Raw genomic sequence first — 26,832 nt, 5'->3', positions numbered from 1 at the left:
AAGGACTCTGTCTTTGGCAATTATCATGAAATTACCATCTTAGCAGGAAGTGCACGCAAGTCTCCACAATTACTCAGCTAACTGCATTAGGCTTGATAGCCACAGCAGCTGGTTGCAGGCTCCACAGAAGATTAAAATACACTAGCAAGAAATGAACCTGAGAGCCAGATTTTTCCCTCAGACTGATCTAATTGCAGCACAATTAATACCAAGGGCTTGGTTTTGGGATTTTTCTTGCTGCACTGGTGAGGAACTGGACTAGAAACATAGTCAAACATCCAAGAAGTGAATTACTGCTGTGAAATGTTCTCTGTTGTTCATAATTTCACTGAAGAGTGCATTCAGGAGGCAGACAAATACAATTGAAACAGTAAAATCATGTTTTCTGAACATTGATCCTTATTTGTGAGTGATAAATATGAATTTTCCCCAGTCTGAGATAAAAGAAAAAAATTAAAAATTGAACAGTGATCTAGTAATCTCCCCTGGTACTCCCATGCTTATGGAGAGAGTCAGACTTCAGACTTTACTGGACCTACTCCTACAGACACAGTGCATGGCAGTGGTTTTTAAATGCATTGGAGCCATCAGAGCTTACAGACTTTTCATAGTGGTGTAGCCAAATCAGATCATCTCTACAGCCAGCACTGATCCATGAGCTCTGTAAGGGACTGTGTAGGTAGAACAGAAGGGTATGTAATTTGATCAGGAGAACTTTTCTTTCAGCTCTTCCATCTCTGGCCAAGGCCAGCGCAATACTGGCCAGTGCTGGCTTTACTGGCCAGCATTGTTGTGCATTGCTGGTGCACACGAGTGGGACAAGAACCTCTGTGATGATGTAGGGGAGCATGGGGTCAGACCCAGAGCTCTGTGGAGTTTGTCTTGTGTGTTTGCTCATGCAAACACACAAGGCTCATGTCACAGTCACGCACAGAAGAAGCTCCTACCCCGTTAGCTGATGCCACTCTTTTATGGTTTTGTTTAAATGATGAAAATCCTTTATTAATTCTGTGCTTTAAAACTAATGGCTTGTCACTACCACCACAGCACCAGAGCCAGACTCTCCTTCTTGCTGTCCATCCCTGCTTTTCCAGGTGGCCACGCAGGGCACGCTCTCCTAGTGTGTCACAGGTACAGGCTCTGGAAGGGCTCATAAATCGAATGGTTTATGAACTCACTAATTCTTCTGCTGCCTGAATCCATCCAGGAGCGCGCGGGCTGAGGCCGTCCCCTCTCTGTGCGGGCTCAGCGCGCAGGGGAGCAGCCCGCTGGCCGAGGAGAAGCGGAGGCGCCGGCACGGGAGGGGCGGCGGGCAGGAGGAGCCGCGCTGGCCGGCGCAGCCCGCAGCCCCGCGCCGCTGCCGGGGGATGTGCCCGGGCTGCGAGATCCTGCTCTGCCGGCCCTGCGGCACCCTGCACTCGCAAGCCTTCATCGCACACAGCCTGCTCGACCACTACGACAGCGCAGCCCTGCCCCGCTGAACCCGCACAAGCTCTGCGGGCCCCGAGCGCGTCCCAAGCCCGCGGCTGGATCCATCGGGACGCCGGGTCCCCCCCGGCAGCCGCTCCGTGCGGCCGCGGCCGCCCCGCAGCTCAGTCTGTAGCACCGCTCATGTAACCAGCGCAAACCCGGTAAACAGAGGTGTAAGCTAAACATCTCTCAGCTGTTAAGGGCAGGGAATTGTTTCAGAAATATCCTCCAGAGCTTTCCTTTTCCTCTCAAGGAAACATGGAGCTGCAAACGTGCGCGTGACGATTACACGCAGAGCCTCTTGGAATGCCTTTGTTTGCTTCAGTGTTGTTTGTGGTCTAGAATATTAAACGTTTTATTTTTAAATTAACTACCTCTGAGATGCGACTTTATGGGGGAAAGGGGTTTCTAAAAATTGTCCTGGCCACAAGGATTGCAGCTTGCATCCCAGTTCCCTCCTAGAATTTCCAAACTTTCACAGGCTTTCAACATCTCACTTGTGTTCCTGCACCTCACCTTAAAAGGAGCAACGACAATCACAACTCACGAGGTATTTAAGCCTTCTTTGAGCTCTAAAAGCCTGACCTGTATTTTTAAGTAGTTCTTCAAACAGTGTAGTACATCTCCAGACACCAGGCCAAGGCTCTGGGGCAGGGGGGGTGACATTAAGGTCCAGGTGTACAAAAGACTTCACCACTGTGGAATTCCCAAGCAGAGGTGAAGGGTGGAAGTAGCCTCGGGAAGAGTCTCAAGTCTAGCAGCATGCACCTTTTCCTCACATGCCAAGGGGCACAAATCTATGTGCAGGATTAATTCCTTGCTCTTTGGTAGAGAACAAGCTAAACAGACTTCGTTTCCTACAGCTATTAATATTTATTTTATAAATATTAATGGCTGTGGGTTCTTTTATTTAGCTAAGCAGAAGAACACAGGCTGGGACGTTAGGACCTTCATTTAATTTCTCCTTTTCCTAAATTTGAAAGTAACAAGTTCATAGGGAAAAGGACTCTGTCCTTTCCACTCCTCTTTTGGAGCTGTTCCATTTTTGTTCGAATGAACGTCTGGTAAGGTGACTGGAATCCAGATTTTTTTCCTATCCCTAGGGAATACTTGGACTGAGCTACAACATCTATTCTTGTGTTTTGTTTCCATCCCCCCAGGAAAAGAGTTTCAGCAGGAGGAGTTCAGAGCCACATATACAACGCTGTGCTCCAGAGTATCTTGAACCACAGTGCTCATCTCCCTTTGTGGAATGTCAGACACTCAATGCTCCTCATGCAGGAGGTACAGAGACCATTTCAGGAACCAGACCGAGCTGCTGGAAGCACCCAGGGCAAAACCCATTAGGAATTTCATGTAAGAGAAAGCCTTAGGCAGGATTCACGAACTGGAATGAACTGCTGCCAGGTTCCTCCCTTCTGCCCAGACTTCACTGGTTCTGCACATTGCCAGCAATTGCCCAGACTTCCTGCCCAAATGCAGACTTCTAAAGCCAGAAATGAGATTTTATGAACACTCCTGTGCTACAAGGGCCTTAATCCCTCCAAAACTATGTTTCCATGGTGCTTGATTGTCACTTTAATTCATTTTAAAAGTCAATCAGGATGAACCAATGCTCCTGGCAGGAGCACCTCCCCTCTCCTCCACTGGGCATGGAATCATGTTTGGGGAGAGTAACTACAACATTTTTATTATGCACTGAGGCAGCACCAACAGTTTTATACTTGCTTTCTCAGCAGCTGGTGAATTACTGCACCTTGCCTGCACTGGCTACCAAAATCTGCTGCAGAGATCTGCTGGTGCTGTGTTTGCTCCTACCACACCAAGGTTAAGGTGTGTCCATTGAGGTCAGGCAGTAGAACCACACCTTGAGTTTAGCTTGGCTTTAATCTCATCAGCCACACCACAGTGAGCCCCTTTTGTCTCCAAAAACTCCAGAGCCCCGTGCAAACAATGAGGCCCAAAAGCAGCAGGGCACTGGCAGCACCTCCTGACACTGGTGCACCAGAACAGCTCTGCTCCCTCAGCTCTTGGAGTGTCATGCCAGACAAGTAATTTTTAAAATTATTATATCTTAGCAGAGGATTTCAGGCTTAGATTTTAAAGCTGGCTCAAACACGTAATTACACCAATACAGTATATTGTAAAAGAATAATAATAGAAAACTGATTACATATTTAAAAGATTTAGGCTTGAAACCATCCAACAGAATAAAGCAATGCTATAGCCTGACATATCAATTATTAAGAGCCTCTACTATTTAATTATCTGATTTCAATAGCTCTGGGAGATTAAAGAGGAATAGTGGACTCTTTTATATTAAATACAGGAATGGGCTCTGTCCAAGGCATTTGCTGGAATGTGAGTGACTTGACAACCTCTAACACCCCACTGCCAAAACAACCAATACAAACCAATACAAGCATGAGAGGGAAAGGAGGCAGCTCCACAGCTGAGGGGCAAATCCATGGGAGCTCTTTCCCTGGAAATCCAACACAGGACAAGCAGGAGTGTAAAAGCAGCAGCTGTCACCGTTTGTTACAAAATAAATGATTCAAGGTAGAAAGTAAACCCATCAAGCAATCATGCAATCATAAACTAGAACAAATAAAGATCATTTACACACTGCATTTCAATTTCTGCCCTGGTTTTTAAAGCAGCCCAAGCAGCTTTCCCCTCTGCCAGATGCAATGAAGGCCTTGAGAAGGAAAAGTCATTTTTCCAGTGGACATATAGAAAGAAAGGTAATTAACATGAGACCATATGAACTGAAGGTCCAACACAAAATCTTTAAATTATCTTATTATAATCTAACCATTTGATGACTTCTGAATTCAGGAAGTGGTCTAAAATAATATGCTCCAAATTAGCCCAAATTAACTTACCAATTTAGTATTAGAGCTGGGCATTGTGAGAAAAGTACAGAAATAATCAATGGACTGATGTACCAAAACCTAGTCTTGGATGACAGTGTCAAGGTTAAAGTCTCCTTTGACTTTTCACAAAGCAGTTAATTTATTTATTTATTTTCTGAATGAAAGTCTTTATGCCACAGGTATGACAAAAACCAGGGAAAAGTGGTGATCTTTTTACTAATACAATTCAGCCAGCCAGGACTCAAAACTTAACCTGAAAGTTTCACAGAATCAGCTTTGGTGACTTGGTAAATGCTGCTCCCTGCCGGGTTCAGCTCTGAGAAGTCAGCCTGGGAAGCACTGCTTTGAGATGGGATCTCTTCTCAGCTATTTGAAGATAATTCACAGGAGGAAAACGCTTCACTGTCTTTCCTGCCAAACACAAAAAAAGACCATTTAACTCGTCTCTAACTTTCTTTTCCCATTCTTGTTAATTAATTGCCAAGAGTAAACATAGAGAAGGTAAAAACCAAACACAGCACAACCATTGAAGACAAACACTGAGCAGAAGCAGTATTTCCTAATCACCTCTAAGTATTCCTCAAGGAACAGAGGCAACGGGATTTTATCACCATCTCAAGTACTTTTACAACCTGCATTAAACTGGCATCCAAAATCCCCTCAACCACCACAAAACCTCTTGAGTCAGTGCAGTAAAGAGGTAACTTCCCTGCTGGAGGCAGGGAAGGTGTTCCTGCACCTGCAGGTCCCAGCTCTCCCCTGCAGCAGTGCAGAGGGGAGCCTGAGCACAGCCTTGAGTCCCACGGGATGCTTGGGGTGGGACAGGGAACCCAGCTGCCCTCGGAGCCACGGAAATGAAGGAAAAAAATGGAGATGCCACTGTGCTCCCTCCTGCCAGAGCCCATGCACACCAGCCCCAGGCAGCCAAGGGGCACTCACCAACTTCATCCCAAAGTCTTGGAAAAGCTGATGTCTCCCTCAGCAAGACCAGAGATATCCAAGTGCTCTGTCTCACAGAAAAACAGAATGTGTGCAGAAGGCTTCCTTATGCAAATTTACATGCTGTGAATTACCTGAGGATGTCATTACTTTTTTCAGAGCTGTCACCTGCAATGTAGTTTCTTTTTAACTTTCCTGCCATCTGCTATAGAAATAATAAAATTTTTAAAAAGGACATGGCAAACTTTAAATGCTACTATATTGTATATTTAAGAAACAGCCCTAAACCCAACAAAACCAACCCACATACCACTTGTTACTTTTAAAATACTCTAGAAGTCTTTTCAGACAGATTAAGCCCATAGGGTGAGGAGATGAGAATCAATGCCCTACACAGAACTGATTCCCGGTAAGTTCTTAACCTCTAAAATAAACATGGAAACCCCAAAATAACAAAAACAAAACACTCTCAACAAAGTAAAACCTACTTTAATTAAATTCATACACCATCCAACATTTCTATGCAGAACAAGTGTTTAGTCAAAAAGTAAATATATATGTTTAATTCTCTTTCAAATGTCCACAAGAATCAAGAGCTACCAGTGTTCCTTGGAGAACAGGCAGTAGTTAAACCTCTCTTGCTGATGTTCAGGAACAATTTGTTACATCTTTTAACCAGCAGTTCCCTATTGCACGTAACAAATTTGCTCTCCATTTAAGCACCCAAAAGCCTGGTACCTCACTAAATAAATTAAAACAAATCCAGTTTCTGCAGCAACCATCTTCAACATATATATCTCAGTAAAGCAAAATACCTGCAAGCTTTTAATAAATAGAGTCATAAAATCAGTGACTGCATTGGTGTTCCTTGGAATGATCTTTCCCCATAAACTCTTGCTTCACCAACCAGTTGGGGTTTTTGGTATGCATGCTTTAAAAATCACTTTGTGTAGTATATTTAAGGAAAACATCCCTTACATAGGTCAGTACATTTCGCAGGGAAGGATTGATCTGAGACAGGAATTTCAGTGTAAGGCTGGAAGGAACTTCTTGCTGAAGCCAAACCAAACTGTGCCCCTCTGGGAGCTGAAGGCAAAGCCCCAGAGGCTGAGTGACTGTAACCAACAAGGGGTTCTCAGGCATGTCTGGAATTGGCCTAACCTTCCTCATTCTGAAGGGCTTCTTTTGTGTCTTAAGTCAGAGGAAGAAAGCTGTGTAGCCCTGAACATCTGGATGCTGCATCACCTCTGTCAGGTCTCCCCCACCCTCCACACACCCACCCTTCCTTCGGCAGCAGCACAGATATGAAGCAGCTCCCTGCAGTACAGTGATACCATTGCTATTTACAGTAGAATTAATGCATCTGTGCCAGCAGGGCAGAGGTCATATGAAAAATATACACAATATGCTCATTTTATGGCCAGATTAGGATATAAAAAAAATGTACTCTTCAAGTCCTAACTTTAAACAAAGAACAGTTCTGTAAGAGATCTTCAAACCTCCTGAGGATATGTTAGAGCACATTACCCTAACGTATAAAAACAAATATTTACACCTCCATAAAGTACCAAAGAATTTTTAAAAATGCCTAGTAGCTCTCAGCGTGCAAAGTCAGCAGGAACTGATTATCCAGGATGTTCACTAACTGTAGAGACAGTCTTGGAATCAAGCATTCAGAAGCGGAGTGCAAACGACTCGGGAATTATTTCAGTCTGTTTGTTTTCGCTGTCGTTTCCGTTCTTGTTTTGGATCAGGTCATAGAAGCACACAATGTGCTGAGCTGGAAGGGACCCATCAGGATCAGAGTCCAACTGCTGGCCCTGTGCGGGGCTCTCCAAGAACCACCCTGTGCCTGAGAGCATTGTCCCAGTGCCTCCTGAAGTTTTGTTGGTCCATACCACAGAAACCCTTTACAAACACTTATCAAGGTAACCTTCAGCTTAGTGCAAATGCCAGAATCTCCTAGGACCTGTAATCTTTTCTGACAGTGTGAGCCATCCAGTTCACTTTAGTAGTCCAACTTTCCCGCAGAGCTTCATCAAACTTTTGCTTGAACTGTTTTAGTGCTTCTTCCTCACTCTTCCCTAAGGCCAGGGAGTCCTAAGGCAACAGGGAAACAAGGACTGTTAGGAGTTTTAAAAAGCATAGTTAAACCCTCCCTCACCTTTCAACGCAAGCCACAGTGTGGTTTGTTCTCCTTTGACACTTTTTTGCTTACTACTCATTGAGCAATACATCATTTGGTTTAAATAATATATCTTCCTGGGTTTAAAAATAAAACTGAAAGAGAATGAAGCAAATAATTTTCACCTTTCTAGGTCTATGCTTGTGCCAAGATGTAAAATATCTCTGAGATTACTCCATTTAAGATGCACAGATCGTCACCCTCTGAGCACTAGGCCTGACTACAGACCTTGTTCTATACAGCTGAAAAAGAAAACTTCAAGGACTGTGTGGAAATCTTCACAGAAATGGAAAACAATGAAAATGTATTCATCTTGGCATCAAAAAATCACATCCTGGAGAAATGCTGAGTCCTGCTGAGCTGTAGCTCTTACTTTACCTTGAGATACTGGATGTCCTTGACAGAGGTGAGCTCTGGCAGCCCTGCAGTCAGCATCAGTGCAAAGAGGGTAATAAATAGGTTGCCGTGCTTGCGCAGGATCAGGTAGGCTTCCTCACAGTACTGCCGGAACCTGTGCGGGCGGAGGGAGCACACCAGGGAGAGTCACACACGGAGGGAGCACACCAGGGAGAGTCACACACTGGAAGTGTCTGCAACTGTTACTGTTTTACTGTTACCTGCACTCTGTCAGCTGTCTGACAAACACAGCCTGTGCAACAGCACAGAGAGGACAGAATGCCCACAGAACCTGTGTTTGTGCATTCCCACAGACACATCCCACTCCTCCCCAGCGAGCCCTCGGTACGAAATACCTCCAGCTGCTCTTCGGAAAGAACAAAGTGCCAGGGGTCATGGTCCCACCTCCCTGAGAATCTGTTAGGTGAAATGCCCTGATGATCCTATGGGGTGGGCTACAGTGGAAAAGCCAAAGCTCTATTACAGTCCCTCTAATATCTGTCATTTCTAATTCCTTCCATGGTCAAAACTGAACCAGCTTCCAGGGCTGGTGGACCACAAGCACATGGTTCCTCGTGGCCAAGCATCCAAGCAAGGCCAGCATGGGGCAGCACAATGAACTTGCCCTGATGGACAGGAAGGGCAGGAGGGAGCCTCTTCCTAAGGGCAGTGCTTGAACAACAGTCTGGCAGCCCTGCCTAGGGCCCAGAGCTGCTGCAGGCAGAGCTGAGCCCAGCGGAACCTGCCACCTCCTGCTGTGGGGATCAACTGCAGAGCTGCAGCTCCTGGTTCTGAAGTCATCTGTGGACATTCCAGCTCAGGGAGAGCAGTAGATAGTTCTGTAAATGCATGTCGGCACACTTCCACACAAGTGCAAATGAGCAAACTAACCCCAGGTAGGTTCTGGGATGCTAAAAATTATCAATTCAATTACAAATAGATCAAAGTAACACTCACCGACCAAATTTTTCAGTGTTCCCCGTTTTTCCTTGTTGAATAACATGAATGAAATCATACGTGAGTATGAAAGGTACCCGTTCCCTTTTAATTCCAAACTTGGATTTAAAGTTTCCAAGAATATGCCCAAAATCTATGTGAAAGAGCTAAAAACAAAAACAAAACAAAAAACAAGTGAAAAATAATCTCTCCAGTGAAATGTGTCACTTTTTAAATGTCTCTACAGGACACAGGTATCAAGAACAGCTGTTACTCTCCAAAACCTCCAAAAGGTTGTGGTTTCTACCCTTTGGGAGTATTTGGTTCTAAATCACTTCAAGAGTTAAAGTCAGTAATAACATCCGTACTCTTCTAAGTGACCACTGCAGCAAAAGATTCTCTCAAGTTTAGGCTGCTGCTGCCAAAGAGAGACATCTTGGTGGCAGTATCAGACAAAAATGAGCCCAAGGATGAGTGCACAAGGCTCAACATCATCACATCCAAGACCTTCCCACACAAGGATAGAGACAAAGGTAGCAGAGCTGAGGTAATCTGAAGGACCCTGTGGCAGTTCCCCATGTTAGAATTGAAGTTAAGGGCATTCCAGCTTTCTTCAAGAAAGTACAAACTTAAAAAGAATACTGCAAATGTCTGTAAAACTCTCAATTTTATAATCTTTCCTGATTTTCTAGGAAGAATAATTTCAATTAAATCAGACAAGTTACATTACAGAGTAGCAATAAAGAAAGCACATGTCTAGGAGCTCTCCCAGGTTCTGAGTGTACAGCATTGTGCTGGTGCTGGGCTCCACACGGAGCATTTCTGCAGGGCTGAGCTGCACAGACTCACTTCAGGGAAACCACACTGCTCCAAAATGCAGTTCATGGATTTTTAAGGGCAGCCCTTTGCAAGATACCTGAAGACCACTTTTATTCAATTAATAGGAATCATTATAAGGCCTCTTGGATTGTCTGTAAAAGCTCTGCAGAACAGCCTCTCTCCATACAGAATTGCTGATGGACTAGGCTGTTCTCTGTCCTTCCCCCAGCATTACATTTCCTTTCCTTGAAGCTCTCTCCAATCCTCAGTGAACCACAGACCTCAGCTCTAACCCTGTGCGACTTTCCTTTCACCAAGGCACCAAAGAAATTACATGTTCTCAAGAGAACTCTTGCACACCAAGGACACCAAAAGCATTCCGCCTACAGAAGGGATTTTTACCTGCCCATTTTTCCTGACCATGATATTGTCACTGTGTCTGTCACCAATTCCCAGCACATATGTAGCTACACAGTAGCCAGCACAAGACAGGGTAAATTCTTCAATTGCTCGATCCAAGTCCTCTCTGCAACCACACAGAAAATTGTATTAGTGCACACTGTTGAAATTCATGTTATGCTTTGGTGTCAAAAAGGATTTTTGCTTGTTTAAACAAGAAGTCCATTAGGATGCTGTAAAACCAGAATTACTTGAGGAAAAAACACTGTAAAGGTAGCTATGGGGAACATGCAGTATGGAAGGCAACACCAAGGCTTGAGATTCATGTAGTTTTCATAGGTTTGTTTGTGCTGCCAAATTTAATCTAACTTACTCAACAGCATACAGCCAAAATGCTGCAAATGCCAGGCCCAAGGGTACCATGAATCTCAGGCAAAATTTGATATGCTAAAAAAGCAATTAGCAAGAAACCACACCTTCCTCCAGAACAAAAGAGAAATTTCAGAAAATTTTGTAGCTTATACTATAGCTGAGAGAATAAGTGTAGAAATTACCCTAAATTGTATTCCTTCAGCCAGTTCAAGAGTGCGTCCTTGTTGAAGGCAGCAGCTGCAGCAACGTTGCTGCTGTTTAACTGAATGTCAGCAATAGTTTCTGAGCTAGAAACAGCCTCAATGAGGCCAGAGTGATCTCCAGTTGCTAAACAGCCATAGGGCAATATCCTGCAAGGAAACACAGAATCACATCAGAACCTAAAACTGCAAAATGCTTCTTTAGTGTATTCAGTGTTTGGAGATGAATACTCATGATTTTTGGCTGAATACGCATGTGGACAGCAAACTCTCAAGAGGTAATATACAGGAATTTCTTGTAAAGGTTAAAGACCAGAAATACATTTAAAATTTTCATTTTCCTATTATGTATATAGATGCAAAGAAGAGAGACATTTTAAAAAGCCTAATTTTTGTTTTTTACTGGAACCCAGTTTCTTGTAACTTCCCAGGACAAGCCACAGAGGGAGCCCTGTGTCTGCATTTGTGAATTCCTGCCAGGACAGACCCTGACCTGCTCCAGTTCACTCCTCATAAATTATTGCTGGAAATGCAAAAGAGGATCTTATCCTTTTCCACCATCCTCCTACTTCAAGGGAAAATGCTAGATAGAGATCCTTCTAAATATTAACATAAAGAATGTTTTCCAGCTCTTACTAAACTGAAGCATAGAAACCCAATGGAAAACAGGAATACATCTCTTAACTGGCTTAGTATCTCAGAACACACCTGTGCATTCACACACTGTGACCAGTGAATGCACTGGTCACTTACCATGTCACTGCATTACAGTGAGACACAGTTAAAGGTTAAAATCAAGGAGAGATGTACATAAATCGGTTAAGTGTATCTTTTTTCCAATACATTTCCTCCCTCCAGATGCTTAAAAAGTGCAACAGAATGGCAACACCCCATGAGATGGGAGCTCAGCATTTGCAAGGGAAACTTACAGCAAACTTATCAAAGGCAATGCATCACAAATTGAGGTGTCTGCTCTTGTACCAGGCAGCTCAGGCCAAGAATATGATCTCAATTATGGTCATGGTCCATGGGTAAGACAATGAATACCAACAAAAATCTACACTGCAGCACAAAAGGTATAGGCTAACACTCACTGACTTACAGAGCTGTATAAAACAATTGCAGGACATTAAAACTGATGTGTGTACTACCTTCATACATACATACATACATACATATGTATATATGTATATAAAATTTCACTGCTGGTGCAGCTGTCATTAGTATTTTTATATATAGAGTTTAATAGATTAAGTTGAATAGCTACAAAGCATAACCACATCTCTAAATTGACACAGCCTATTATCCCAAGCTATGGAAGAAAAAGAAATAAAATTCCTTATGAAATTAAACACAACTTTTTAGGCTTTATAGCTATCAGGGAACTGAGCAGCTTCTCCACCAAGGGGATAATACAACTGAAGTGGAGCAAGCCGTGGTGTCTTGGAGTGGCTACCTAGAACAGAGGCTGGACAAGATTCAGAGAATAAAGTGGGTATTTACTGAAGGCCTTCAATAGCTACACCTTGGGCAGTCAGAAGCCTCCCAGAGGCTACACCCAAGGTGGACAATGGGCACCAGTTTTTAAGACAATTGTGAGTTTGGTCCATTGACATATCTGGGGTTAATCCTCCAATTACAGCTTCAGCTAATTAAGTCAATTACCCCCAATTTGCTTTCCCCTAAATCACTTTTTTGAATACTTTTGGGCCTCAGACAGTAAAGTATCCTTGAGCTTCAGGCCCAGAGGGATTGTTTTATCTGACCAAAATGTGAAGACAGTAACTAACACTGTATGGAGTTTGGAGTTAGATGCTAATGCACTACAGGATCTGAAAAATATGAAAGCTAAAATCCTAAGACATCAGAAGCACAATATGGACTGGGATTCTTCCCTACTGGCAACAAAGTGCACTGAAAACCAGATTCAACAGGCTATTTCAAGACCACTCAACTCCAGAGCAGTGCAGGCTCGGAACATTCTTCTTGTTTCTGTTCTGAGCCCTTCCCAGTCCCAGCCCTGTCCCCAGTGCAGTGGCTCTCCAGGAGCAGGAGGGTGGCTGGGATTGCCCCTGGGCATGGGGAAGCTCTGCCCATCCTTATCACCACACCACAAATGGGAGCCAGAGCTGGCCAGGTTAAAGTGCACACTGGCCTCCTTCCATGGCACCGCAACCCACCCCGCTTGCGGCGGAGCCGGGCGCACGGCCAACAACTTCCCCTTCAAAAGCAGGCAATGATGAAAGCCTGCAGCCCCTGGAGAGCTGTGTGCTTACAACTGCAGGAAAAAACATCCTTGTCAGAGAGACAGTTTGACAGGAGTCAAGTTAGGGACAAATCCTCTGGGCCCTTTCCATCTCATCCTGGTCTTTCTGACTTCAGCATCTGTCAGCAGGATATGCTCCCTGCTTTTTAAAGCCAGCAAAAGCCATGGACACATCAATACTGAAATCCTGCGCAGGACAGAAAATTCTCTTCACTCATTTAAAACTGTTCTTTATTTCAAGTGTTTAATTCACCAAAGCAGTGCCCTTCCAAACACATACAAAATACTGGTAATTTATCAATACATTTTCTATAACTTCAGGTCCAACAGTTTAAAAATTATGACATGTTAAAGAGTTGTAACAAATACATTTTTCAGGATGTTTATGAACTCTGATTTCACTCATACACACCATGTAACCTCAGATCTCACACATGTAAGGGAGACAAAAATCAAAGCCCAGTATAGACAGGCACTGAAATGAAAAAGTGTTTTGGAGAATGTCCTGCATCTGGTCAAAAAGTAACCAAATATCAAATACTTTTATGACAATTTACCACAGCAAAGGCGACTTGCCATAGCTCAAACTCCTCAAATTCATGATTTTCTGTTGCTGTTACTTTACTCATTTCTCCACTAACACAACTTTGATGCTGTAACAGAGCTAAAGCAGCCCAAACACTTTCTTATACAAGGATTTTCCTGAGAGGTGCAGTACCACAGACCCCACAGCATCCCTGGGAAGAGAGATGTTGTGCTCCTCTGCTGTGACACGTATTTGAAATATGCCATCTACTTCCTCCTCAGTGTTCAGGTACAAGTTTGTCTTAGAAATTAAGGTGTAGGGAACTAAAAAATATACTTTTTGCTTTGTTCATTTCTCTCTGCCGTGTGGATGATATTTGAGGTAAACTGACCAAAGGCAGAGTCCTCTAAGTGTCAATGTTTGTCTTGGTGCTGGTCCTGTTCTGGGAAGCAGATCCACCCTACGCCCTGGCTTTCCTCAGCTCTGCCCACACAGGGAGAGCCCAGGATGAAGGACTTACAGGAGCACATGGTGCCATCCTCCTGCACACAAGTGTCCTCTCTGATACACCCGCTGCCCTGTTTGTCACCCATAAGACAAATTACTTGACAGTTAAACAAACAAGCAAACATTCCTCCTCCTTCAGCTCTCAAAATCAATATATATTTGGTATTCCTCTCTAGAGTTGAGAAATCCCACTGGGAATATTGTGCTTGCTTTAGATACAGACTGAGTTTAGGTTTCATTTTCAATCACTGATAGAGAACTGAGTGCAGACTGCAGGGCCATTAGAAGGGCAGTGATCCTGTCCCCAGCTCAGTGGTGCACTGGCTGCCATTTGATCCATGCCTCATGGAAGCTGGACAATCTGCTTGTGCCAAAACACAGCTGATGTGGAGCAGCAGCAGCCAGGGCTGCTCTGACACTGCTGGCACGAGTGAGAAGCCCTTCTTTTACTTGGATGGAGTTATCAGACTCTTCACAGTGGAAAAAAGTTGAAAAGTGCAAAATCCATTGTGCATCCACAAATGGAAATAACTTCAGGGAAAGGATGATACAGGGCAAGAAGCAAGGACTGCACTCTTTGGTATGGGCATGTGGCACTGTATTTTTAGGAAAGCAGCTCTGATACTACTTTTTCATTTGAGACCATACTTTTCATCCAAGCAAAAAGTAACCACTGAGTCCTGACTCATGAATATGGCACAGAACTCTCTCCACCACTGCTGGCTCATAGATTCTGGAGCTGCCTCTTCTTGAGAGAGACGCAGGCTATAAACACAGAGATGCCAAAACCTCACCCTGCTGGCTGTGCCCTCATGCTCTGGGTGTTCTGAGTGTTGTTTTGGCCAATTCTGTTCTTAAGAAAGGTCATTCCAGAGTCTTGGCAAGTGCCTGACTAATCTCTTTGACAGACACTGAACTGTAACCCTGCCTCAGTCCCAGGATTTTATTTCATAATTGTAGCTATGACAGGATGAATGGAAGGAAGATGCTCCCAGTTAAGCAAACAAATTGAAGAGGCCAAATATAGAACTTCAATTCTCACTAGGAACTTCCCCTTTCTACTTTTTTTTTTCTGCACAGAGTTTTAAGAAAAATCTTGGATATCAGAGCTTCTTTTTGGTTTTCCTTTGTTGCATTAAAAAAAAAAAAAAAAAGCCTTAGTCAGGAAAAGCATATTTGATGACTCTAATCACTGTTCCTGTTTGCTAGGCATGGTGTGTGGCCCAGGCTGGAACCACAAACAGCTTCTGGGAAGGCAGCTACTGAGAAATGCCTCATCTGGGATTCCACAGCTGCCAGAGGCTGTCCTTGCCCCCAAATGCTGGATCAGCCTCCCCACAGTCACTTTATAATGACATAAATGACCTAAGGTTTCCTCAAGTCAGTGTTCAACTTCACACACACTCAACCATCTCATCACAACTGTAGCTTTCCAGAAACAATTTGTAATTCACATTCCTGCCTTTCCTTAAGCATCCTAAGTAACGAATTGATAATTTTACTAACCTGTGCTGTTACATGCCTTAAGTACTTCCCACTACTATACTTGAACCATAAAAAATTTGAAATTACCTGCAGGAATCTGTATGAAGTATTTCAGGCAATATTTAAATGTAAGAACTTCTAGACTTGTAAACAGAACTTACACACAGAGGATTACAGCTCTCGAACAGACATACAAAATTTAATTTATGGCTAAAAACAGTTTCTAATTGTGTGACACCCAGTACCTTCTTTAAGACTATTTTCCTAAAGTCCAATTGGAATTTGTGAATTATATTACCTAAAACTGGCTCATAAATTTGGGTGAAAAGGTTTTCCATGTACTAGTGGGTTGTGTAATTAACACTGAGCAATGATTGATACTGTTGTTCTTAGGAATACTCCAGTATCCCTTCAAAGAAGTCATGTTTACCTGTTCAAGGATACAAAAGTAAGAAAGCTGCTATGCAAGGGACTTTGGAAGATACAAAGATATTTCTGATTGGAAAAATGCATTCTGGCATCCAAACTGTGATTTGCCAGCAAGAGAGGGTGACTTCAGGGTTGCAGATGTTCCCAGTGGCTCTAAGGGCTGGTGTGAGCAGCAATGAGAGCTCTGCTCACAGCAGGAAGGAGCAGAGGTAACACTCCCCACAGCCTGCTCACCTTGGCCATAACAGCTGGAACCTCTGCTCACCCCAGATGTGTAGAAAAAGGACAGCGGGGAAGGTGCTAAAAGCAGGGAAGCTTTATTTCTCAAAGCAGACCCTCCATCCAAAGAAAGCAGCCCTCAGGAGCTCCTTACCGGAGATCCAGGCCAGCCTCTTTCCACAGAATGTCCATCAAGCGCAGAATCTGCAGCGTCAGCATGTCCTGCCGGAGATCTGCAACAAGAGGTGACACCACTGCTTCAACTCCTCAAACTTCCTCCAGTTCCCAAGGCCTTCAGAAAAAGGGATCTAAAAATACTCACTCAGCTCAAGGGTTAAAGTGGTATTAATCATAAATATATCATCCTGACTGGCTGTGTCCATGCTTTGAAACTCAGCCAGAAGATGCTTAATTGGTTTACTGACCTCAGAGTAATCCATGCTTACATTATGGCAATACAGAATAACACAGTTCAAGTGCAAACATGACAGTGAAGAAGGAAAAGAGAAAACTGAAAGCTTATGGCAATTCTTACCATCACCATTTTTAAAGATGATCCCTACAAGATCTCCTCCAAACATTTTGTTGTTGTACACTATCCAGAGAGGCTTCATTTTAGAATCCATATATCTACACTTCTCAACACTAGAAGAAAATGTAACAGAAGTCTTAGTTAAATAGGAATAATTCACCTGAAAAGATCTAAACATGGTTCAGAACATAAAAGAACAGGTAGACTTCCAGTCTGGAAGTACTTAAATGCTCTGTCTGCTTTCATTCTGCTGTTATGTCACAAGCACTCACCAAGCTATGAACACATTTGTTACATATGGAATGTATTTGATACTGATTAGTGAATGTATCTCTACTGTTTAAATCAAGCATCCTCATTTTCAGAGAAAACTGTTTTCCTTATATCCTTTTCCATCAAATTTTAAACTTTATATTTAAGTGTTGTGGAAAGTTTTTGTGGCCTTTGTGCTTATTGTTAAAAACAAAAGCCAGGAATGCAGTAAAATTCACTTTTAGGCTTACATTTAAACATGTTTAGCCCTGGTAATGCATTGACTAAGAGAGTATTAAGTTTCATGTTGGATCAAAAAAATCCTCCAATTTACCTGATACCTTAACCTCAGAAGATGCACAGCAGAGCTTCTGTCACTACAGGAGAAGTTCCTTCTGGCAGCATGCGCTGAACAATGCAGCCAGAGGAAGTTCAGACACAAATGTGTTCCTGCTCTACTGCTGCCATGCAAAGCTATGGTGAAACTGTGCTCACTCTTTACTTACTGCAGCTCTGAGAGTATAACAGAAGGATTCAGAGGAGACTGGAGGTCAGAAAGTGCTTCTCTGTAAGCATTTTGTTTCAAACACGTATGCATTGCATCTTTTCCTTTTGCTTTGCTTTGCTTCATGGCATTCAGCTTAATTAGACTATTTAAAGTCTTCATTTTATTGAGGGCTTCCACCTGAAAGAGATATTTTATCATTAAGTTATTGCTCTGATTTGAGATGTAACAATGTGAAATTCCATTTCACAACAAAACCAAGTATTAAATAATTCTACAACTTCAAAAAAAATGGAAATAATGGATGGAAATTCAATTGCTCAAGTTTCAAAAATACCATTTTCATAATTAACAGAGACACTGATGAGATGAAATCTCCTAAACTTTGAGTCACTTTTAAAAGCATGACCTAACATTTCCAAAAAAAAAGAATGAGGCATTTAATGTATGACACATTAACACATATTCCTTCTTCAAAGTACAAATTTTAGTTCCCTATTTCAACATAGCACATAACATAGGTGCCCCCTAGGCATTCTGAAGTAACACAAAAGCTTTAATTGTCTACAGTGTTTAAAATCATAGCACTACATACTAAGCAAAATTTTTACCTTCGAAGTGTGTAAAAAGTCAAGGCAATTATTTACAATAATATAGATGGATTTAACTCCTTTCCCCCTTCTGTTTTGCCAAGTTTTTTACTGTTCCAACATCTCTAAGGAAACTGGTGATGTAAATGTGTAACACTGACAGAGCAAAGCCCTCTGACAAACCTAGACAGCACATACAGCAAATAAAACTTCTGCATCTCAGCAACTTTTTGACTAAATAGTTCTTCTAACAATCAGCTGTGCTTGCACCAGTTAAGGTGCTGAGCGATACACAGATTCTCTAGCAAGCAGCAGCAATGCAACAATCATGAAAGCTCTTTTCTATACAAGGAAGCTTCAGCCTGACTTACAAGGTGCTGAGTCAAAAGTCACCCCTCCCACAGTCTGAATCCTGCCAGGCAGGATGCTGTGGAAATTGTATGGAGTTTGATTATAAAACTGGGCAGTGGAGACCTGCCAGGTCAGCCATCTGTCAAAACCAAAAGGGCTCTGCTTTTCCACTATTCTAGGAGCTGTACAAACATCAGTGACAAGGGAACAAAATGGAACCTGTGTTGTACAAACAGGAACTTTTTGAAGTATTTCTACTTTGAATTTCTTCCGTGTTTGCACAGTTGGGAATTTTTTTGCCCCTTCTTTGATTCTACTGACATTTGCTTCCTGTAAAGTGCACAAAAACTTTACTGACCTTACATCTATTACTTAAAGCATTTCACCACCTACTCTTTTCATGATTTTGACAATGCTAAGGAGCACACATGGAAGAGATGGTCTTTTCCATGTCCTGTGAGCTGCAGCAATAAAGAGCACAACAGAACATCCCTGTTCCACATGCTCCCAAAGCAGTTTCAATGCAGACAAACACCACAATCAGAGTTACTCATTCACTGAGTGAATCTCTGTGGCCTGATACAGTAAATACTTTTACTCCAAAAAGAGACCAGTTTTCAAATATTTTTAAGATCACAATCTAAATTAACTCACTAAAACCACATTAGAGACTTCAAACATGAATTGTGAGCATCTCTTAATGATCTGGTGGTACAATTACTTGTGCTTTCAAAAGCAAACTTCTCATGCTTACTAGAGTATTTAAAAGCAAACATATCCCTCCTTTGTTCTCTCTCTTTGTGTGTGTGTGTGTAAATGACAGACTTATATTAACACTAAAATGAGTATTTGGGTGATTTGCAACACCTTTTAACAAAAGCCAAAGCTGCAGGAAGTAGTCCTGGAGTAATCTAGGTAAAATTTAGAACAAGCTACCCTTCCAGGGAGCAAAACTTGAAATGCACAGAAGCCCTTCTTCAGTTAATCCAGAGAGCCTCTGTTGTGTCCAGAATACACAGACAGTGCTGAAGGTGTCTCACAGGTCTTAGAGCACTGTAAAACCAGCTCCCTGAGGCCCCACAGCCCTGGCTGCCTTCTGTGCCATGGAGGCTGCTCCATCACTCAGCCCTTTTAATTCCCTGTGTTACTTGCGCCTCCTTCTCCTCTGCACTGCCCAACTTTGTCAAGGCAGCCAATACCCTGCCCGGAGCAATGGAGTAAGAATGGGGCATCCAGGCTTGGATAAGTCAGGGAGACAGGAAAGGGAAGGGAAGTCCCTACCTGTTTAGCAAGCACCTTCATGTGAGCCACGCTCCCCCTGCAATAAGCCTCCAGTATCAGACCGAACTGCACCGACACGGCGGGGATGTGAACCTCCGACCTGCCGGGGAAAAGCTGCTCATCAGACCACAGCATGCACACAACTGCATCGTTCCAGTCACTCAAAAACCCATAACAAACACAAAAACCCCAAAACAAATGTTAGACCACCCCATGGTCACATCAAACATTAGAACACCTCATGGTCATGTAGCTGAAACAAGCCAGATTTCCTAGATGCTAGAACCCCTCTGTGCTAGAGATGATGAGGACAGGCCAGTTTGGATGCAGGATCCTTGCTTTGAGGCCCAGGGCTGCTCGAGGGGCAGCAGGGTCATGCCAAGAGCTGGTGACTGAATACCTGCTTCAGGACCCTCTTTTATTCAGAGCAGCACTGAAGTCACTGAAGGGCTGACTTTAAACAACACATTCGCCATTCTTTGTAAGGGAAAAGCCCAATTTACCTGAAGGACAACACTTTGAAACAAACCACTGAATTTTGTACCAGAGCCAATTAGCCTCCAAAACATTTTCATGCAACACTTGCTCTTTTTAGCTAGAAATGTTAAAATTGTCTTCTAAAGAGAGAATCAACCTATCCAACCTATTCCAGTCCATTCTCCAAGGCTTCTGCCATTCATGAAACTGCTTATCAAAAGTAGCAAGAATACACAGAACAGCTTTTATTTTCTGTTAGACTTTCAACAATAATAATTTTTTCCCAACTATGAGGTATAAATATTGTGCTTTTACTGCACCCACAGCCAAAACAAACACTAGGGGTATTTACAAACCTAACTCATCAGGTAGTCAGAGCTGAATGCAGTTTAGAATACTTTCATCCAAGAGTAGATTACAGACCACTCTAATTTATTTTTAATGAGAGGTCTGATCTACAGATGCCAAAGATAAATAAATGAAGAGGAATTGTGGGGTACTATGATAATGGCTCATTTAGAAAAATCCTCAAGAAATCATATTTGAAAGCCCAGTCAGGCTCAATAGTTTCAGAAAGATGAAAGGAAAATCTCCTACCTCAGGTGCCAGAATAACATCTGTCCTATTCTCCGATTACCAAGTGCTCTTTCCAGGAGAAACCTGGAGAGTGCACAATCCAGAAAAGGCTCGTACTTCAGGACTTGTACAAGTTGGAGAAGATACTGAGAGAGCTCTTCATCACTAGGATGAGGTACACAAAAGATTAATGATAGTTTAGAAATTCAAGTGCATATGACAAACCCAATAATGACAGAATTTGGTTCAATACCAAGAGTGTGTCCCAGTTTTTCCATCACAAAGAGAAGGACAACAAACAACTTAGTGCAACTTCCAGATGGAAATAATTCCAGATGCATTCTTAGGATGGAATTTTAAGCACCCAAATTCCTTGTTTGGATTGGAAAGAAGTCAAAAATTTTTTTTTTTTGCTCCAAAAGTCTATCCTTGACCATTAAAAATGAATCACTAAACTATTCAGCACAGAGAATTCAGAATTCAAGGACAGGAAAAGTGCAGTAATGATAATGTTACACAAGTCCTGCCCTAGGTTACAGAAAAGAGCAAATGAAATACAATAAGGGAAGAACTGCAGAGAATGAAGAAATCTGTGAATCAAACCAATGCTCTCTGTAATTCTCCCATTATTTATTACATGCTGCATCTCACGTTCCTATTAAATGGTACAGCAGAGTGGAGGTGGCTGGGTGCCAGGTGTTACAGTACTTGACTCCAGGAATATTTCTCCCTTTGTTATTAAAACATTTCTCTCATAGTTTCTCTCTCTCCTTTGCCCAAGAAAGGGATGAACACCCAGTCCTCTCTGGGACAAAGGTGAACTAGTGTTCTCCTTGCAACATGGAAAATAATCATAATTTCCTACAAGGTGTCAGAATAAGGTGGTTTTATTTAGCTGCCAGTGAGTCTCTCCAGAAATCAGACTGCTTTATTTGGCCACTTATTCATGGCATGCAGTGTGTTCAGCTCTTTCCTCTTGGGGTTCTTTTATCCTGTGAGCAGAAAGAATGAAGTTGGGCACCCCAGAAACCCTCACCTACCTCATCTGCTTCAAACACCCCACTGCATACTCCCTGACGTACTGGTCAGGGTAGTTGAAATCCAGAAGCTCCAAAGCCTCCCTGGGCAGCAGCTTGGGCCAGATCTGCAGGAGGGCCTGAAGCTGTTCCAAAAAAAAGTGACAGGTAAGGACACAGGTGGGTCTCACTGATCATAAAGGCACTCAAATGAACAGAAGATGGTGACCAGCTGCCATGGGGGGGGGGCAGGGGGGGCAGGGTGTAAAGAGGAAAGAAATAATTTGGGGTAACTGGGCCCACTTCTGATTAAGTTTCTCATTCTTTAAAATTATGCAAATTATTTTTAGTCTGAAAAACCAGTTTCTTCACATGCAGACACAATGCACAGTAAACAAAAATTAGGTAACACCAGATATGTATGGCTTAAAAACAGACATTCAATAAAAATATGATGTTTTGTAAGTGCTTTCATAAATATATAACCATTTTAGCAATAGTGAAACTTTTCTACTAAGGATAAAAAAAAAAAAAAGGTTTTTGTTGAGAGAGAGCTTTCTTTACCAAAAATATTTATTATTTATCCACTTCAGGTGATGGAGCCTTTTTGAACATTCACTGTGAATAGCAATGAGCTTAAATTGAAAAATAAAATAGTCAGGTTAGATATTACAACAAATGAAGAATCTCTAGACTGATGCAATAATGTGCTGGAAAAAAATGACAGAATACAGTGATGCATAACTTTGGACTACCAAAAAGAAGAACATTTAGAGGCCTCACAAAATAAATTGATTTTATTGCAGTGTTATGGAGCTCACAGCTACCTGCTGAGAGCAATATGTACAGAGTTGTATCACTGAAACAGTGCACTATAGATACAAATAAACACTTTAATGCACATTAATATAAATGCATATTAGTATAAATTCAGTGTATGAACAGCACAAGATGTTTCTGTAGGAGCAAGTCATGATAATAACACCCTCCCCTACAAATTAGGTAACACAGGTTATCTTATATTTCAATAGCAACTTATAAAATCTGAATAATTAAGAAGATCTTGTTTTTCTCCTGATTTCATAATGACTTTACAGCAGTGAAAAACCTTTATTTCTACAATGTCACCCATCCGCTCCTGCTTCTAGTTCCAGTAGGACTAATATGAATTCACATTCTCAGCCCACATTTAACAGGCACGTTCATAACATCATTTATACACCTTGGGGGCAGATTCTGAACTGAGTCATCATTTTTGTGAAATACAGAAGGCAAGAAATGGGCAGAATCATAGCACAACACCAGGGGTGTGCTACAACTCCACAAAAGGAAGAAATGATCATCTAAACTGTTTCCATGGGCAAATACAGGTATGGACACATGCACAATCCATAATGATGTAAAGTAAAACTAAAGGTGTTTCAAACATAGATGTCACATTCCCACAGAAAAACACACTCAAATGTACACTCCAAAATCTACTGACCCAGCAAGGGTCAATGAAGCCAGTCCTGATGTCAAGGACTGCAGCCACCAACATTTCCATAGCAGGAACACTGGCACTGAAGCACTGCAGGCAATACTAACCCTGAGTACATATTTAATGCACAAGGCAGACACTGAAAATGGGAACAGCAGCTCTGCCAAAACTATCAAAATTTCTACATCATCTACTGTAAATCAGGTGCAGAAACAGCAAAAATATAGAGACATTTTGTTAATACTGAATGATTGAAATGGAGAACCTGAAATAGTCTGGAAAATGAACTCCCGTGGCCCCACATGCCTCATACATCAGGCAGTGAAAGTCATGGTCCACATGACTTTTTTACAGTAAATGTACATTTGCTGGGAAGCAGATTTGAAAATACAGAGCTCATCCCTTTGCTGAAATCATTGTACAGTTGGTTACAATGAGAATGAACAAGGCATGTTTCAGAGAATACTTCAATTTGGCCTTGGTGTATCAATATTTTCTCCTATAAAGAAATAACCACAATTTCTTCCCTAAGAAGACTATATGAGACAATAAAATTAAGCACAGGTCAGTATTTTTATTAAAATTATTTCAAGTATTTCAGTTGTCCTTTCTCTACTTCTCATTAATGATGATTAAGTAAGTGGAAGTAAGTGGATTTTTTTTTAATTATTTTAATTTTATTTTGTTTTAATTCTGCTTTGAGAATAAATACTGCCTAAGAATTCTCATAACAAGTTCTGCCACCATGCTACTCTGCTGAGCAGGGAGGTTATGGCAGCAGGAAGGGCAATTCCTTCAGTGTAACCATTCTGCTAAAGTCCTGCAAATCCAATGAGGGCTTGGTAAATCATGGTAAATAATTCAGGAAAGCTGCTTGAATCCACTGGATATAACTTCATGGACCACTGAACTAACAGATTAAAGATAGTCTACAATCGAATACCAAAGAGTCCATTTCTAAAAGAGCCTCACTATTTTTAAGCTGGATTAATAAAAACAAAAATATAGTTATTAAGTCCATTTGCTTAAAAACAGCTGGTGTTTGATTGCTTTTTCTTATAAACAGCTGATATTTGATTGCTTCTTTGGGTTGTATTGTTTTGTTGTACTGTGTTTAGGGTTTTTTGAACTTCTTTCTTGAAGTGTCAAGACTTACTACAATACATCTAAAAATGGCATTAAAACAACATTTGGTACAACAGTGTGCACATTGTAGCAGACAACTACAGCTGGTACAGCAAGTATTTAATTTTAATGGGAAGTAAATTATAAGTCCTGATAATTTTGGAATTCCTAAAATTATGGAGGCTGTCTTGCCTTACCTGAAAAAGTAAAGTAAATAATTAGGAGTACTGACATATCTGTGTACTACAGAAATATTCAGCATGTTTAAAGTAAGATCTCATTTTTCAGAGAGACTCTTCACATTGCCAAAACCAGTATTACGATATAAACTGCACTATTGTCTATAGATAGGCAAACATAAATACCATATTCCTTCCAGAAAGTAAACAGTAACAAGACAAGAACACATTTTCAGCCATCTGTTTAAATAAAAAGGTTTATGTATATATAATATTTAATGCTTCCAAGTGTAAAGGACTTTGAACTGTCAGCTAATATCCATACTTGAAGTAACTTTTCAAAACTGCCACCAAGGGCCATATTTTAAAGTCCCAGCACTCAGAATGCCTTTTATTTCACATATTTTAAGGAACAAACAAGTTCCTGCTTGTCTTTCTACAGTTCTGATTTCCAGATAACTTTTAATAGTGGGCGATAAATTCAGAAGTAATGGAACTACTAAGGAACAGGATTCTTGCACATGAAAGAACACAAGTGAGCAAGGAATGTGTGAGTGTTCAATTTTGTTAGTGTAGTGTTCATGGCACTGACAAGGAACTGGGATGAAATGCCATTTATTTTCAGAAGTTCACAGAACATATACACCTGGCTAGGAGGAAAGATGTAGCAGAAAATGAACTCTGCTGGAGCAAACTAAGAGTCTGACTGACTGGATAATCACAAAAAATCATATAATGGATAGACAGAAGATAGATTTTCATGGACTGCCTTTTCTTCCCAGAACACGTAGCTTGTAACAGGTGAAGGTCAGAATACTAAGGGGCAATAGAGTTTTATACCATCAGTCATAACCCTCCACAGAAAATGCTTTTTAGCTCTAAGTTTATGAAAGTCAAAAAAGGTAGTTGAAAATTTTTTAAATGAGGCTCAGGAAAAGACATGAACATTATGTCAGTGTAGTGGTCTGTGAGAAGGTGAGCATTTATGTCATTTAGATCTGAATTCTTGCAGGAAGACCAGAACAACACCTGTGCTTGGTAACTTGGGCCAGACTTTTTAGTTTGGCCCAAACTTCACTGTACACAATCTGACTAAAATACCAGTCCAGAAACCTGTTGTTTTATTACTTTTAAAACCAGTCTATCAAGCAGGGATGGTCTTACTATCAGCTCATATAATTTTTCCTGTATTAAAGTTCAACCTATTCCCAAAAAATGCCCCAAGAGTTGGATTCTATTTGGGTAAATACAGCAAAGGCAGCAACACCAACTTTGTTACAGTGTAGTGAAACAACCTTGCATGTCTGTGCAGCAAACAAAAGCAACAATTTTATTAAAAATGCACCTTGTATCACAGCACCAGCCTTGCATCCTTATAAGTTATTTTAAAGAGACTCTTTGGTAAAAGAGACAGGATAAGAATTATGTGTTTTGTAGCACTGGTGGGTCTCACATATCTTTGAAAAACCATCTGTCTGCCTTGGTTACTTTTAACTGCCCACTCCGAGATATGGATTTTATAGTATTTGAGCACCTTAACAATTTTCATAAGAAATTTTATTTCAGATCTTGATTTACAAAGGTTTTTTTTTTTTTTTTAATAGCCTTATAAAAAACATTCTTGCTGTAAGGGTGGTCAAGCACTGGACTTTGTTGCCCATAGTCTGTGGAGTCTCCACTGGTAGAGATACTCCCAACTCAGCTGGACACAGCCTAGCCCAGGCTGACTGTGCTGGACCACAGGGCTGCACTGGATGAGTCTGGGAAATTTTTGCTTTTAACACCAAATCTGAGCACAAGGTTTTAACATTAGCCTCTATAAATATCCACTGTGCTTTTCTCATCATTCAGAGGACCCCTGAAATGCATTTTGGTTTTGGTTTAGGGATTCTCTTTGAGAGAATAAGTTCTTTACATGTCCAGGCTGCAGAAGTTAGACACTGAACTCCAGCCTGCACAATAGCACCATTTCAAACTGGCTACACTTGGGAAAGAAATCCTGTTTACTGATTATTTAACTTAAGCTTTTTTCCCCACCATCATTGTCTTTTCCCTTACCTGAGCAACATCTTCAAGTTTGTTCCACTTTAAAGAGAGCAGCAGTTTTGGCAACGATTGTGGGAAATTTTCACGACAGTCATACCGCAAAGTCCAAATGAGATCCATTTCATTTTCACAAAGCTGAGATAAAGGATCTCTTTCCATTATATCTTTTAGCACAACATAAAACTTCTTACCACCTCGACCCTAGGAAATGAGAAATGCGTAATTTGATAAATTCATTAAGATTATGGTATGGTAGCTCAAATACAAGCAAGTATACAGCAGATAAAAACTCATGAAACACAAGGAAATGACCACTGTGCCTTTCTTTCCGATTCCTTACTGTAGGCATTGTAACAGATTCCAAATCCAGTGTGCAGAACTTTCTGAAAAAATAACTC

At 41.6% G+C, this 26,832-nt stretch overlaps 1 protein-coding gene across 2 annotated transcripts in view; it reads right to left on the bottom strand.

The window, feature by feature from the left end:
- Positions 1-5,757: 5,757 nt before the first annotated feature.
- PIK3CB (phosphatidylinositol-4,5-bisphosphate 3-kinase catalytic subunit beta) overlaps positions 5,758-26,832 on the bottom strand; it is an 85,381-nt gene continuing 64,306 nt past the window's right edge. For both annotated transcript variants that reach the window (XM_031505654.2, XM_077785562.1), the window contains exons 13-24: positions 26,447-26,635; positions 21,629-21,750; positions 20,610-20,753; positions 19,536-19,635; positions 17,315-17,493; positions 16,560-16,669; positions 16,179-16,257; positions 10,575-10,742; positions 10,024-10,147; positions 8,824-8,969; positions 7,849-7,981; positions 5,758-7,385 (exon numbers count right to left, since the gene is read on the bottom strand). In XM_031505654.2, coding sequence (XP_031361514.1) covers positions 7,248-7,385; positions 7,849-7,981; positions 8,824-8,969; positions 10,024-10,147; positions 10,575-10,742; positions 16,179-16,257; positions 16,560-16,669; positions 17,315-17,493; positions 19,536-19,635; positions 20,610-20,753; positions 21,629-21,750; positions 26,447-26,635 — 1,632 coding nt within the window. In that variant the 3' untranslated portion in view covers positions 5,758-7,247. The remainder of the gene's footprint in view (positions 7,386-7,848; positions 7,982-8,823; positions 8,970-10,023; positions 10,148-10,574; positions 10,743-16,178; positions 16,258-16,559; positions 16,670-17,314; positions 17,494-19,535; positions 19,636-20,609; positions 20,754-21,628; positions 21,751-26,446; positions 26,636-26,832) is intronic.

This window comes from Lonchura striata, chromosome 10 (genome assembly GCF_046129695.1).
Source record: "Lonchura striata isolate bLonStr1 chromosome 10, bLonStr1.mat, whole genome shotgun sequence".
In the NCBI taxonomy this organism is placed as follows: Eukaryota; Metazoa; Chordata; class Aves; order Passeriformes; family Estrildidae; genus Lonchura; species Lonchura striata.
This window is presented reverse-complemented; position numbering and strand designations above follow the sequence as displayed.